A 13,406-nucleotide genomic window follows, 5' to 3' on the forward strand; every position below is an offset into this window, starting at 1 on the left:
AAGTTTTCATTACTGGAAGATAACAGGCTTTCTTTATCATGCAACTTTTCTGCCATTCTTCCCCAAAAGAGGAATTTGTTAGAAAAATGTATCTTCTGTGTCTAAAATAAGTATAGCCATTGTGTAGTTCGATCATGTTCTGGTAGGTATGCTTGCTAGTTGCTCTAAAACTCTGTTTGAGAAGTATTTAGACCAGTACTTTTATCCATAGGTGCTAACTTTCATCTCCAGTGATAATATAGATAAAAGCAGATTTTCAGAGGTATCAAGCTTTTGCTGGCTTAAAAAAACGATTGTGATTGCTTGATACTGCTGAAAATTCAGTCATTTTTTGTTTAAATATCAATAAAAGTTATCATGCTAACATTAGGCATCTGTTATGAAAATACCACATTTTACCCTATTAGATTTTTATTGATTACAAAGAAGTGGGGGAAAAACCTTTGCCAAGATTACTTAGTAATTTATTTGAAAGTGTAAGAAAATCTCATAGAAAGATTGTGAGGAATACGTACGCTGCTCTACTGGCCCCGCATCTGCTCTCATGGCATCCTTCTGTCTGGAGAGTAACTCTTTTTCTTCCTGGATCTGCTGCTGTTCAGCCTCTAACTCCTGCAATTTGTTACCTGTACACAGTAGCTCTTGCTCAAGATGGTCAATTACATCTATTTTTTCCTGGAGTTTTTTTTCCAGAAATGCTTTTTCATCTGCATAACCATCAATGAGACCTGTAGAACATCAATGTTGGGGCAGATTTAATAGACAATAAAGAACAATTTGGTTTTTTTTCCATGATGAAGTCACACACGTTAGATAGCACCTGACAGCTTCTACTCCTGTCCTTGCTATTCTTCCATGATCAACAAATGACAGGAAGGATAGCACAAGACCAAACATAGCTTTTATTTTTTTTCTTGGCACAAGATCTCTGGAGCAAACGGGAACTCCAAAACCAAGGAAAAATAAGTGTGTAATAAACACAGGAGAAGTAAGAAATTTCAAATAAATTCAGGTACCAGGTGCAATTTTAGATGCCTCAAGAAATTTGCCTGACCTCAAACCACAGTTTCCGTAAGATCATGGGTCTCCTGTAGGTCAGGTATAATATAGATACCTCCTACATCATAAGGCACCAAATCTAGCTGTAGGTGTCCATGCTTAGCACCTGAATTGCTCCCAAAAGCCCTGTAGCAGTTGACATTTAAGAAACAATTTAATGTCTTTACTATTAATGCACAATTTTTAAAGTAGCACAGAACTAACTATTAATGATCTTGTTAACAGAATTCTGGACGCCACCTTGATGTATGCTTTTGAAAACTTGTTCACAGTCAAGTAGTTTATCTAGGATTCTGAGGGGAAACTATTTTAGCCTTATGAATGACATCATGGCTGTAAGAAATGGCACCATCTTGGAATAATGTGGAAGTGAGCACAAAGCTAAAGACTTAGGAAAAAACAGTGGATTTCCTTGAGGGCTGTACAAACTGAACTGAGATCCTGCAAGGGTATCTGCTTCGGAAGATTCACATCAGTCCTTTCACAAACATCTGACCACAGAACACAAAAGACATTTACTGAGTGACAGAAGGTACTAAATAGGTATCCCAGATTTCCATGATAAGGTGTGTTCCATCATGTTGGATACCCATGGTTCCAAAAGGTAGACAGAAATCAGTCATATGATGTCCAAACTTCCTCAGCTGGACACAGACACCTATCTCACAGGCTTCTTACTAAACCCACAGAATCTAGAGCAGCATTTTTTCAGTATCAAACTATTTTCAATATGAAAGTACTTTATCAGTACAAATCTATAGTCTTGTGTCAGCATCAAAATGGATTTTACCCTGGCTTGACAATGTAGGAGAACTAAAGATGCTTCCATTCATTATCAAAGTAGGCAAAGTAAAACCTCTGTGAGCATCTAGTTTTGTATGAGAGGAGATTAAGTAACAGTGGTCCTCGTATATACAGTCTGAGAAACACAGGTCAGGTCCTGCTGTGTATCAGTCATGCACACCTGACCAGTCTTTTTTTTACAGACTTAGATTCACAGAGAATACAGCCACATAGAGGGACTGGCTGTTGAAAAAAACCCTCAAACCCAAAAAACTAAACTAAAACCATCATTAACAGCATTTCAAAAAATTGAGACAATATGAATTCTAGTAGTTACTTCCACCATACCAAATGTTGTTCACAATGAGTACTTAACAGATCGGAAGTTGAGAGGGCATTCCCAGGTTAAATGGAGCATGCACCCTCACCAAAAAGGTATGAACCATGAAGTCTACTACGATCACATGTTGTGGTATTTACTCCTGCCTTTTTTTTTTTTTTTTAGGAGATGTAATGAAAGTTGTCAGAGTTCAGTGAACACATTGGCATTAGCTTTTCTATCACATTAGGTAAGTGATATCTGACATGACTAAAACACTAGAGGTTTGAAAAATGTCTCAGCTGCAGTAGTTTTTGCGGTAAGAAAAAAATGATCAAAAATGACACATTTTATCTCGAGAGAAGACAGAGTACCATCAGACGTATAATGAACTGAGACATTGTTCTGCATACCTATCTAAGGAATTTGATAAGAGAATGTAGTTTGGCTTTGTCAGAGAATGCTCACAACTCAGTTCAATAAGCAGAAGAAATTAAATAAAAAGAGTTCTATGGCATTTTTGTTTTGTCACATCAACACCAAAATAAAAGGTGCCTGTCATTTAGAAATGCATTAATTTCGGAAGTTCACAGAAAAAAAGGATGAACAAAGATTTAATTAATTCAGGAGTTAAAAAAGCATTAAAGCAATTAAAAGGGAAAAATGAGCTGAATTCCTGCAAAAGACTGAACTGAATTAAATACCTACATGTGACATAAACCTGCACCTAACTTTAAAAGCTCAACTGTGCAATATATCTGTCAAGGGCTAAAGCTAACATCAAATTCTGTGTCATACTCCAGAACTTTTCACGAACCAAATCAATACAGCCCGTCTGTCATGTCTTATAAACTAACACTTCTACTGTTTTGATTAAAATTAAATTCCAGTTAAAAATTTTTGAAGATGTTTCCACTTTATATGCTTCCAAGTTGTTTTTTTTTCTCCAAATAAAATGTGATCAGACAAAATCTGGAGAGTGCAAAACATAGCTTCATAGCTCTCACTAAATTTTTGTGCTTAATATACTTTCTTTTCTAGCAAAAAATACGTATTTGTCTCATCCGTTAGATCCCCAAACCAGGTTCTGATGGAAAATTTCAAGTATTTAAAAAAATTTTACAGGTAAATTTTGCCTTCATTTACATATGGGCAATCCCATTATCTACAAACTGCCAGTGAGTAAGAGTTTGCAGTTTCTTTGCTCCTATTAGTTTGTTTGTATAAGGAAACTTTATAACAGAAGTGTATTGCTCAAGAACCTAGTTAATTTTAGATTTTTTTCTTGTCTGGTGGTAATACGATAAAAATAATACTTAAAAAAGAAAATAAAACATGGATAATAAACAGGTCTCATACTGGGAGATGGCATCTTCAAATACAATTATGCATGTACTCTTTGCAATAGACTCCTGCATAAGTGGAAATTTATTTATTGTAAATGAAGAGGCAAGCTTGTAGTTCTTAGCGGGAAGCCTGACTAAGCCCCAAAATACAAACCCAGAAGGCAAAGCAACAGAGATAAGTTCATAATAAAACTTTTTTTTTAATAAATAAAATTAGTCTCTAGTATTATTTTTTAAATGCTACTTGTAGGATTAAACATACGCAGACAGTTCTGACATTGACAGACTCCAGCCTTTAAAGAGAACTTAACACTAACCTCTCTGCTTTGTCCTAATGTATTATTCTGTTCTCCTTAATTATTGAAGATTTGTGAATAAAGACTATCATGAGAAAAATATTATCCTCCAAGGAGAGCAACAACAGACTTATAAGCTGCCTGTGTTCTGAAATTCGTCAATACTAAACATTTTGTAACTCCACATGTACAAGAATATAAATTCTTAGGTCATCTATATTTTGGTGGAAGACTTCATCTATTTTGCATGTTAAGATGTGTTATAAGATTTTTTTCACACAATTTAATATTTAGAAAAAAATTAACAACGCCTCTTTCATATTTACATCTATTCCATCTGAAATTAATTTTCCTCCTTTCTAGTTTTGCTAAAGCTATTGAAATGCTGCAGTCAGTACTGGTGCTGATGACACACAACGTTTATCCTCTGTGGACTGACAGACTACCAACTGTCCCTTGCACCCTGTTTTAGACACGTGGCTTAGAAACCTGAAAAGTGTAAGTTACGTGCGTTCCAGCTGTTAATAGTGTGTGAATAGAACTCATGTCGGATTATCTGTCTATGTAAAAAGAGGAGGAAGGCTGGCAGGATAGCATTCTCCAGGAAAAACATTTTGCTATGAAACTTTACGCTATGCTCCCACTTTGAAACAGAGAAGTCTGCTGAGCTTCAAAACCAACTGAAATATCTTTCTGCTTACTACTACTAGAGATCCTACCTATAGGGTAGGTGTTCTTAGCATCTTTTCCAGATGCTAATTACAAACAGATTGAAACGTATCATTACCATATCATCAAATTCTAAGTGAAGGTTCTATGTTTTTATCCATGTTTTGTGGAACCAGGCCAAGGTCAAGAGGCAGCACACACAAACTGAAACATGAGAAACTGCATTTCAACACACACACACACACAAAAAAAAAATCCCTTCCTGCTCTTTGACAGCAGCTGAACACTGGAACGGGCTACCCAGAGAGGTTGTGGACATTCAAAACTTGACTAGACACAGTCCTGGGCAACCAGCTCTACCTGACCCTGCTTTGAGCACAGGGTTAAAATAGATGATCTCTAGAGGTGCCTTCCAGCCTCGTGATTCTAAGTTGTTAATATAATGCTTGTCTGCACAAACAGACATGTTATGATGAAATAAATTAATTTTGAGCCTAACAACACATATTCTACCTATTATTTTTATTAAGTTAGACAATAATAAGTCAGGCAAAGTTGGGAAACAGAATCACACAGTGGTTGCTGTTGGTAAGGATCCATAACTATCCAGAAGGCTCATAACATTCTGAAATTTGTAAAGAAATTAATCTAATTTGCAGTTTCTTTACCCATGAATAGGTAAGTGAGTGCAAAGTTCAATGATTCATCAAAAAAGCTACTCACCTTCAGCTTTGCTAAGCTCCAAAGCCAACTGCTCTCTGGCTTTGCTTTCTTCATTAAGACGTTCTTGTAGTTCTTCCTGATACTTGATAAATTCTGTGGCTTCTTGTTGCTTTTTGAAGGACTCTCGCATAAGTTCTGTCTGAGCAATTTTAGCATGTTCAAGCTACCACAGGAAAAAAAAGTAAAGAAATTAAACAAACCAAAGATTTTCTGGTTAATAACTATTCTATCTTTCCCCTTTAATTAAGCTGATTTACAGTGTGATGAGAACTCTCACATAACTTCACTAATTCAATAAGACCTTTGCTGAACACACATTCACAGACTACAATAGGAAGATTGACTCGGTATGAAAGTCTAAGCAAATAGGCTTTGTCAGTACAGTGCACTCAATGAGCCACCTGGCTAAACCCATGTCTTTGTTCCAGTAATTCCTGGTTTATGAGTTTATACTAGATTCACCTTTATTTAACATATGAGTATTATCCTAAATACAAGTAAGCTATCACACACCATATACTTAGACTGGCTAAAAAACATTGCATAAAACTGGCAGAAGTTTTAATATAAACTGAAACAAGTGGTGCTTCATCTCTTTTTCTCCTTAAGATGAAGATAAATCAGAACCTTAGGAAAACATGAACTTTGAATACACTGCACTTTTCAACAAAGCATTGCTTCTTCCAACTATGTCCACCTAATAAAATTATTAAGGATTTTTTATTCTTCTTTGCTTATCTGATGGGTTAATATTTAATGTGTACTACCACAGGTTTAGCACAATATCACTATGTCACTGTCCTGCACTGCTGGAAAATCAGGACTAAAATGCATAAAATTGTATAGTTGCTGCCCAGTTTAGAGTACCCAAAGCAATAATCTCAAAAAGAATTCAAATTATAATTACAAAAGCAAAATAGTAAAGAAGAAACATTAAAGTAATGTTGGAAGTTTTGATTACACAATATGTTCATCTAAGATAACAGCAAACTGGAGTCAAATACCAAGATGATCTCTACTTCTCAACTGTTAACACTTACAGCCCACACCTAGCTCTTTGAGGGACAAAAATACGAACTGTCAGAGCTGAACCAGGCACAAGTTCTTTGTGTGGCTTCTATTCAAATACAAATTGTCAGAGCTGAATCAGGCAAGACTCTTTGTGTGGCTTCTATTCAAAGTAAAACAATTTGTTTTGAATAAGAACAGTGTTCAGAAAATGAAATAACACAAATACATATTTCCTGCTCCTCTCCCTCTTCTCTTTTTTTTTTTTTTTTCTTTTTAATATTGTGGATATTGGCAGGTATTTGTAAGACAGTAACATCTGTGGCTTTGCTACAGTTTCTATAAACAAATTATTGCTCTCAATTTCTTAAAAAATAAAAGCTTTCTCACCATCTCCAGCTAAGTTCATGAATATGATTAGCTTGCTTTAAAATCTCAGAAAAAATGGCTTAGGAGCATGTCATAGAACACTGCACACAAAATTACCCACTTATGAAAAGAATGTCTGAATAATCAATACATTCTCCTTTATAACGCACTGAATTTAAATACTTTCTTTTCTAGAGCATTCCTTTTTAGAGGGACATTATTAACATGAACTATGTATTCTGACAGGAGTTAAAGTAAGTTGTAAATACTGCAGCTGAGTATTGGCACTGGTTTGAGACATTTTAAAAATTTTTAATTTTTACTTTATTCTTACATTTTGAAGTGCTTCATGAAAGACCCATCTCAGATAAAAGGGAAACGTGATAGGTTTACTGTACATGGACTACCATAAAAAATGGCTTACTCAAATGCATCAAATACTCTAACTAAAACTCTGAAAAAAAATTTTCTCCAGCTTTTTTCAGTAGTAACAGCTCATGGTATTATTAAAAAATATCACAGGGTAAAACCAAAGAGAAGCACAAACATGAACGTGATTTGTCAAGAATAAAAATTTCTTCATGGGCTCACTGGAAGCCATTAACAAGCTTCTGCTAGTTAATGTTACTAGTCAGTGCATGAAGGCTATAAAGGAACAATTTAAACTGACTACTGCCCTGCCCTCCCACTCCTCCAAGTTATTCACAGTGAGAAAAATGTAGTAAGTAACATTGAAGTGCTTTAAAGAGATCTCAGATCTCTTTAATTCAATATATTTCTGTCTCTGGTAAATATCTTTTGTTAGAAATGAACAGATAAAATTGTATAATTAAAGCTTTTTCAGTGCCCATTAAAAACTGTCTAGGAAAAAAGCCTGCCAGCAGTACATAACAGCTTTAACAACAGAGACAAGTTTATATGATTTTTCATTGCATTCTCTTCTATTTAAGCTGGTTTAAAAACAATTTCTTTTAAAAACTTTTATACTTACTGAATAGGGAGGTGTAGGCAAGGAGATTTTAGAGACAACTTTTAAAACGTGCCCATTTTTTTTGTGGCTGAAGTGAAAAATTGAAGTATTTACAACTACAGAATTATTCTCATCTAAATGTTCAGTGAAAGGAAAAGGATATGGTAAAGGCACACGAGATTCAACCTCGTATGTATCTTCTTCTTGGCCTTCAGTCCACAAACTACTGAACAGATTAGATGCCCAGTAAGCACGGTAAGAATCCATTCCAAAAAATTATCACTGCTTCTGTCTTCTCCACTATCACATAGGTATTCTGCACTAGCCGGGCTGGTTTTAGAAATTTCTGACAGGAATTTGTAACAGAACATGTACATTTAACAATCTGAAGACACGTATCAGCACTGTTGGTCACAAAGGTACTCAGAATCAGCAGGAAGCCTCAGATCACAGTCTCAAGCAGAGTAATTCAGACTGGATTAATCCAAAATAGAGAGAGGTGCAAGAAAACTTCATACGATCACTCCTAAAATTTGTTCTCAGAGAAGTTTCACATGAAAAAGCAACAGAAATCTTCCAAACGGAGTTGGCAGGTAAGTTCCAAGGCAAGGAAGCCTAATTTTCAAGCTGCACAGGTACGCTGCAGCAGACAAGCAAACTAGCAGAACAGAAACTAAAAATTATCTTCCCTCTCCATTATGGCAAATGAAAGAGTATATGCCCTCATTCTTGTTCTTGGAGTTAATTCAACAGGAAGAACTTTCTCAAACTCTGCTATTTTAAAGGCTTCCCGTAGGTATCTACCAGCCAGCAGAGTTCAGGGGAGTGGCATGATTTATTTACCTATACGTAACGCCAGCAGGTGGAATTTGAATTAAAACACCCACTATATGCTTTGCCTGAGAAGATTTAAACTGCACTTCAGGTCTGAAAGTGTGTGTTCAGACAGGTCTCAAATAGTTACTTTGAAGATTTTGCCAGGTTTCTCTCGCTCTTTTAAGTTTATTTGAAGAGATAGGTACATCTGCCTGTATGCACAACAAAACTGATTAAGAGGAAAGGTTAAAATCTTTTCTAATATTTAGATTATAAAATACTGCAGAGCAGAAAAAAAAAGTATTTAGTTTCTGAATATTTAAAAATAATTGTCAAGTGACCTACAAACACTTGGTATATACAGGAACTGTTTACAATCCAGTAAGCACACAACAGACATCGCAAAGCAGACAAGCTTGAATGCTTGCAAAGTACCTCTACAGAGAAGATGTCAATATTTATACTTAATACTGTGGGAAAATATGTAAACAGGTTAACATTTTTTAAACTTAAAAAACCCCAAACAAACAATCATCAGGGATAAATCCTTATTTGTGTAATCCATATTAATGAAAAAAAAGCGTGTTATGTGTTTGAGCCAAAACATAACGCTGTTGCTGGTATAGGCAAGATCTCAGTTACAAAGTTATGAAGGGAAAATAAACTTTCTTGATCAATTGACAATAAAAAATAAGCTGCTTAGAATACACTGAGTACTTCCACTGGTATCATGAAAAGTAAAGACTTGCTGCAAAAAATCAGTCACAATAGTAAAATAATTTAAATAATTTAGGGCTATGTATACAACTACTGCATTTAAAGATCAGAAGCAAGATGTCAGAAAAAAAAGCAGCACCAAATAACTGACAATACTGTTATAATCACAGCATGAATTCTTAAGTACTGTGAAGCTCTGAAGTTGTTTTTCTTTGTCTGTATCATCTCCTCTTTAAATGCACGATTTCCTACAAATACCTAAATATATCTTTAAAGACCTCAAGAAGCCCAAACATCTCTTTTTAACTGAACTCATGCTCGAACAGGAGGGTGCCTTGCAAAACGAGTTTGCAAATAAACACAATGCAGAAACTGATTTACAAGATCCACCAGACTACTTAATTTAGTAAGCCAGAGAGGGGTTCACCAAATTTGTATTTAAATTACTTTTAACTTCAGTAACTCACAAATTAGTCTTTTATCTTTTTCTTTAAAAAAAAAAAGTATCAACCTCATGCTTCTGAAAAATACCTCAAACAACAAATACTTAAAAGCTTAAAACTGAAGTATTAGCTGAACTTCCATATTACTTTTGTAATTTTCTTCTCCTTCATTTCCAGTAGTTATGATTTACACATTTTACAAGAAAGCAATGACTTTTAAAATAATATTATTACTAGGTTAATAGATGGGTCTGTGTCATAAAACACACTGTATCCTTTGAATTCCAGTCTCACACACAATAAAGAGCTAACTCTAAAGACAGTCCCTCAAGAGAGCTTAAAAAGCTACAGTGAGATACAAAGTATTTACTTTGATACCTTCAAATTGAGATGTACATAATGTAAAAGTAAAGCAGGTGATGTAAGTAGTGTGATTTGAACTGATCAAACTAGGTATACAGCTCCCACGTCAACAGGGAAGTACCCCAGAAAGCAGCCAACATCCCACCATGCAGCATACCCTGGCAGCACACAGAAAGGTGTACCCACACATGGCCTCTTTCCTGAAGACCCTTCATGAATCACCTCATGTGAACACTGGAGAGCTGGAGTGCAGACTCCTTTTCTGCGCTTAACTGGCCGTGTTTAAATCATGGTTGGAAGAGACAGCAGGAGAGCTCCACCCTTCTGGCCAGTCAATTGACTAAAATGTTTGTCAAGAGAGTTGGGCACAGCTCCCCTTAACCCTCCCTCTTCACACGGACCAGCCCAATGTGCCCTGACACCTCCTGTCTCATCTCTGGATTGCAGCAGAATGCAGATGACCCATACGAGCAATGAAAGAGTGCCCTAGATTGACAAACATGCCCAAATTCAGGCTTCCTTTGCAGTCCAAAGCAGATTTTGAACATTAATCAATTAATCGTTAAAGTCATACTGGAGTAGAATTTTTTGGGTGTAGGCACTTGAAGCATTGTTTTGGCTTTCAAAATCACCTTACAGGTTTTAGGCTTGTAAAAACACATTCGGGGGGAGGGGAAGACACAAAATTTAAAATGCTTCACTATTAGATCACCCTACCTGATTTGAAGTTTCATTGATGGCTTCCAGAAGCTTTTCCACAGCCGCTTGCAGTCGAGAACTAATATTCAGAATGAGTTCTTCATTTTCAGGATCTATTTCCACTCCACTTTCTGCAAGATGTTGGCTCAGTAGCCCTTCATCCAATGCTCCTGACCACAAGTTAATATCATCATCTCCCATACTACTACCATGATATGAGGAACAGGACTCTGGAAAAACAGCAGTTACCTTTTCACACAGACTCTCAGCACTTCAAAACATGAAAAAATGTACATCCGAGGTATGATTAGAAAGACAAGTCATAAAATGATTAAAATATTTGCATTGGTCAAAGACAGAAAGGGAAATACTGCATACTCAAACAAGATACACAATGTGTTACCTAAAAACAAGCAGCGGGAAAGAGAAAAGGAGGTACTAATAGGAAATATTTTAGACATCCTTTCAGTACACTTTTGGGCTCTGAGGCTCACCCTCAAACCTTTGTTACTATCAGTAACCATTACTACTTTGAATAACTTGCAATAGTGACTTACAAGATTGTCTTTAAAATACAACCGGGTTAAAAAAACCCAAACAAACAGGCTGTCAGTCCCTGTTTCACCAATGCCCAGCTATGTTAGTGTACATTAACACAAAACTATTTAAATTTAGTGACTCAAAAGCACAGACTCAAGGGAGTAAAGGAAAAGACATGTACATAACAGACTAGAATACAGAATATCAGGATTCAGCATTATTATGAGTGAACTGAAAACTGATTAAAATGGGTTGCTGAACAAATCAAGTACAGTGCAGAGGGACTGTAACTGTCCCTACTGATGGGCCACCTGGCACCTGCCTACTTCTCAATCTTCCTGAGGTCTGATTCAGTTTAGAGGCATTATCCATTCTGCCCGAAAAGCAGAAGACACAAAGTTCAACTATGGTATTAAACTAAGAGCAAGTCACCTAGAAAACAGTAGATTTGCCACATGTCCAATTCAGGGGTGTATTTAAGCAAGAGAAGTGAAAGCAAACTCTTGAGATGTTTTACAAATCACACTTCCAGTATGAAATAACAACACAGTAGTACATCATGACAGTAGATGACAATTGTTGATACAGTGTTTTAAAAATGAAGAAGTGTTACGTCATTAAGCTGTTAGATTTGAAATATCAGAAATAAATGCTACTGTCAAAAGTTTTTTTAAAAAACAACAGGTTATTTTAATGAAGTATATTTCTGAAATAGATAAAAAAAATAAATTGTTTTGGTGTTTTGGTTTTTTTTAAGAATTAGATGTTGGTTTTGCCTAAGGTTTTCTCGAAAAATATTTTGGGAAAGAGCAGTATAACTAAATGGGTTAAGAACAGTCAATGCTTGTTTAGCAATTAAGTTGCAATCTTTGAATTTAAGTTCCTGGTTACTCCACAAATTGTGGCTGCTGAACTGCAACAGTTTGTTTAGTTACAGACGTTAAAATGACGTTATAATAGGTCCATCTGACAAATTGCCTTTAAAAATGTAGTTAGTACTCTTGTTGTATACATTTTCCTTATACTTGCTCTTGCCTCTTAACCAATCATGCAAATAACATTGGAAATAGGAGTCCTCTTGTTGAAGTTGTTTGAACCTAGCAAGTAAGTCAAATTCTAGTTTTCAGGTTTGTTTTTGGTGTTTTTTTTAAACAAGTTGCAACATGATCAGCCACCTGGTTTACTTACAATACTTTTATACCTGCAAACATTCTGATAATAATACCTACACATTTATGTCATTATGTATGCAGCTCTATGTGTGACCCATATACAACAAACTAATCTACAGTGATTTTAATTTCAAAAGATCTTGTTGTTTACTTTTATCTCATAATTGCTAAAATTTTTAAAATGCAAATGTATTTAGTAGTTCTTTTCTTCTGGTTATATGATTATTGTTTCATATCTCCTTTTAGATATGTGGGATATAATGTTAAAAACTCTTTTTCGCTCTTCAAAGGGAAAAAGCAGAAGTACACTATATGTGTGAATGGAACGAATAATCGGATGAATTTAATATACATTCATCACGTGGCACCTTTCATCTACACAGGATTTCTACACCCTAGCAGTGGCTGGCAATCATTTTCTTCCAGTACACCAAATATTCGCCATGGGTTTGTATAGCATAAAAGCTTTCCCATAACATCTTAATATTCCACCCCCTGTGGCGTAAGGAAGGCTGCAAAATCAACAATTTCATAGTTTTTATTCAATAGCATTCCGATTTCTCATCAGCCATATTTGGGTTGGCTCTGGGTGTCTCAAAATACCAATAATGATGCAGAAGCTTTAATATCCTCAGAGTAGAGAGGATCTTCATTTAAGATGGACATCCAGCAGTGTAAATATTTCCAACTGCTATGCCAAAGTATTGGTTGAGGACTGAGCTGAAGGAAAGCATATTCCCTACTGAGCCACCGACACACTTACTGTAGCACCTAATGCTCTGTTAAGGCCACCCATCTTAAGTACTGACCAGGTAAGACTGCTTAGTTTCAGACCTGTATCACAAAATAAAAGCCCAATGTACACAGCTATAAACAAGATAACCCAATGACATACTAGTTACTGCACAATCTAATTATTTCCTGATGGAGTACAAATTACCTATGTAACGTCCTGGTTTTCCTTCTCTGGCTTAACCCATAATTCATGTCCTATAACCCTTATGTTTTACTACATTATTTGCTTGAGAGCTACAGCTGAATTGTACAATGATGAGCGTATGTCAAATACACAAATAATCATTATACAAAATAACTGCAGAAATGTAGTCTGTTG

The 13,406-nt window shown here is 35.6% G+C and overlaps 1 protein-coding gene across 9 annotated transcripts in view; it reads right to left on the reverse strand.

Annotated features, from left to right (window-relative positions):
• AKAP9 (A-kinase anchoring protein 9) overlaps positions 1-13,406 on the reverse strand; it is a 120,770-nt gene that overhangs the window by 33,964 nt on the left and 73,400 nt on the right. For all 9 annotated transcript variants that reach the window (XM_056335597.1, XM_056335596.1, XM_056335590.1 and 6 more), the window contains 3 exons: positions 10,599-10,810; positions 5,196-5,358; positions 516-728 (listed from right to left, as the gene is read on the reverse strand). In XM_056335597.1, coding sequence (XP_056191572.1) covers positions 516-728; positions 5,196-5,358; positions 10,599-10,810 — 588 coding nt within the window. The remainder of the gene's footprint in view (positions 1-515; positions 729-5,195; positions 5,359-10,598; positions 10,811-13,406) is intronic.

Source organism: Falco biarmicus, chromosome 4 (genome assembly GCF_023638135.1).
Source record: "Falco biarmicus isolate bFalBia1 chromosome 4, bFalBia1.pri, whole genome shotgun sequence".
Classification (NCBI taxonomy): domain Eukaryota; kingdom Metazoa; phylum Chordata; class Aves; order Falconiformes; family Falconidae; genus Falco; species Falco biarmicus.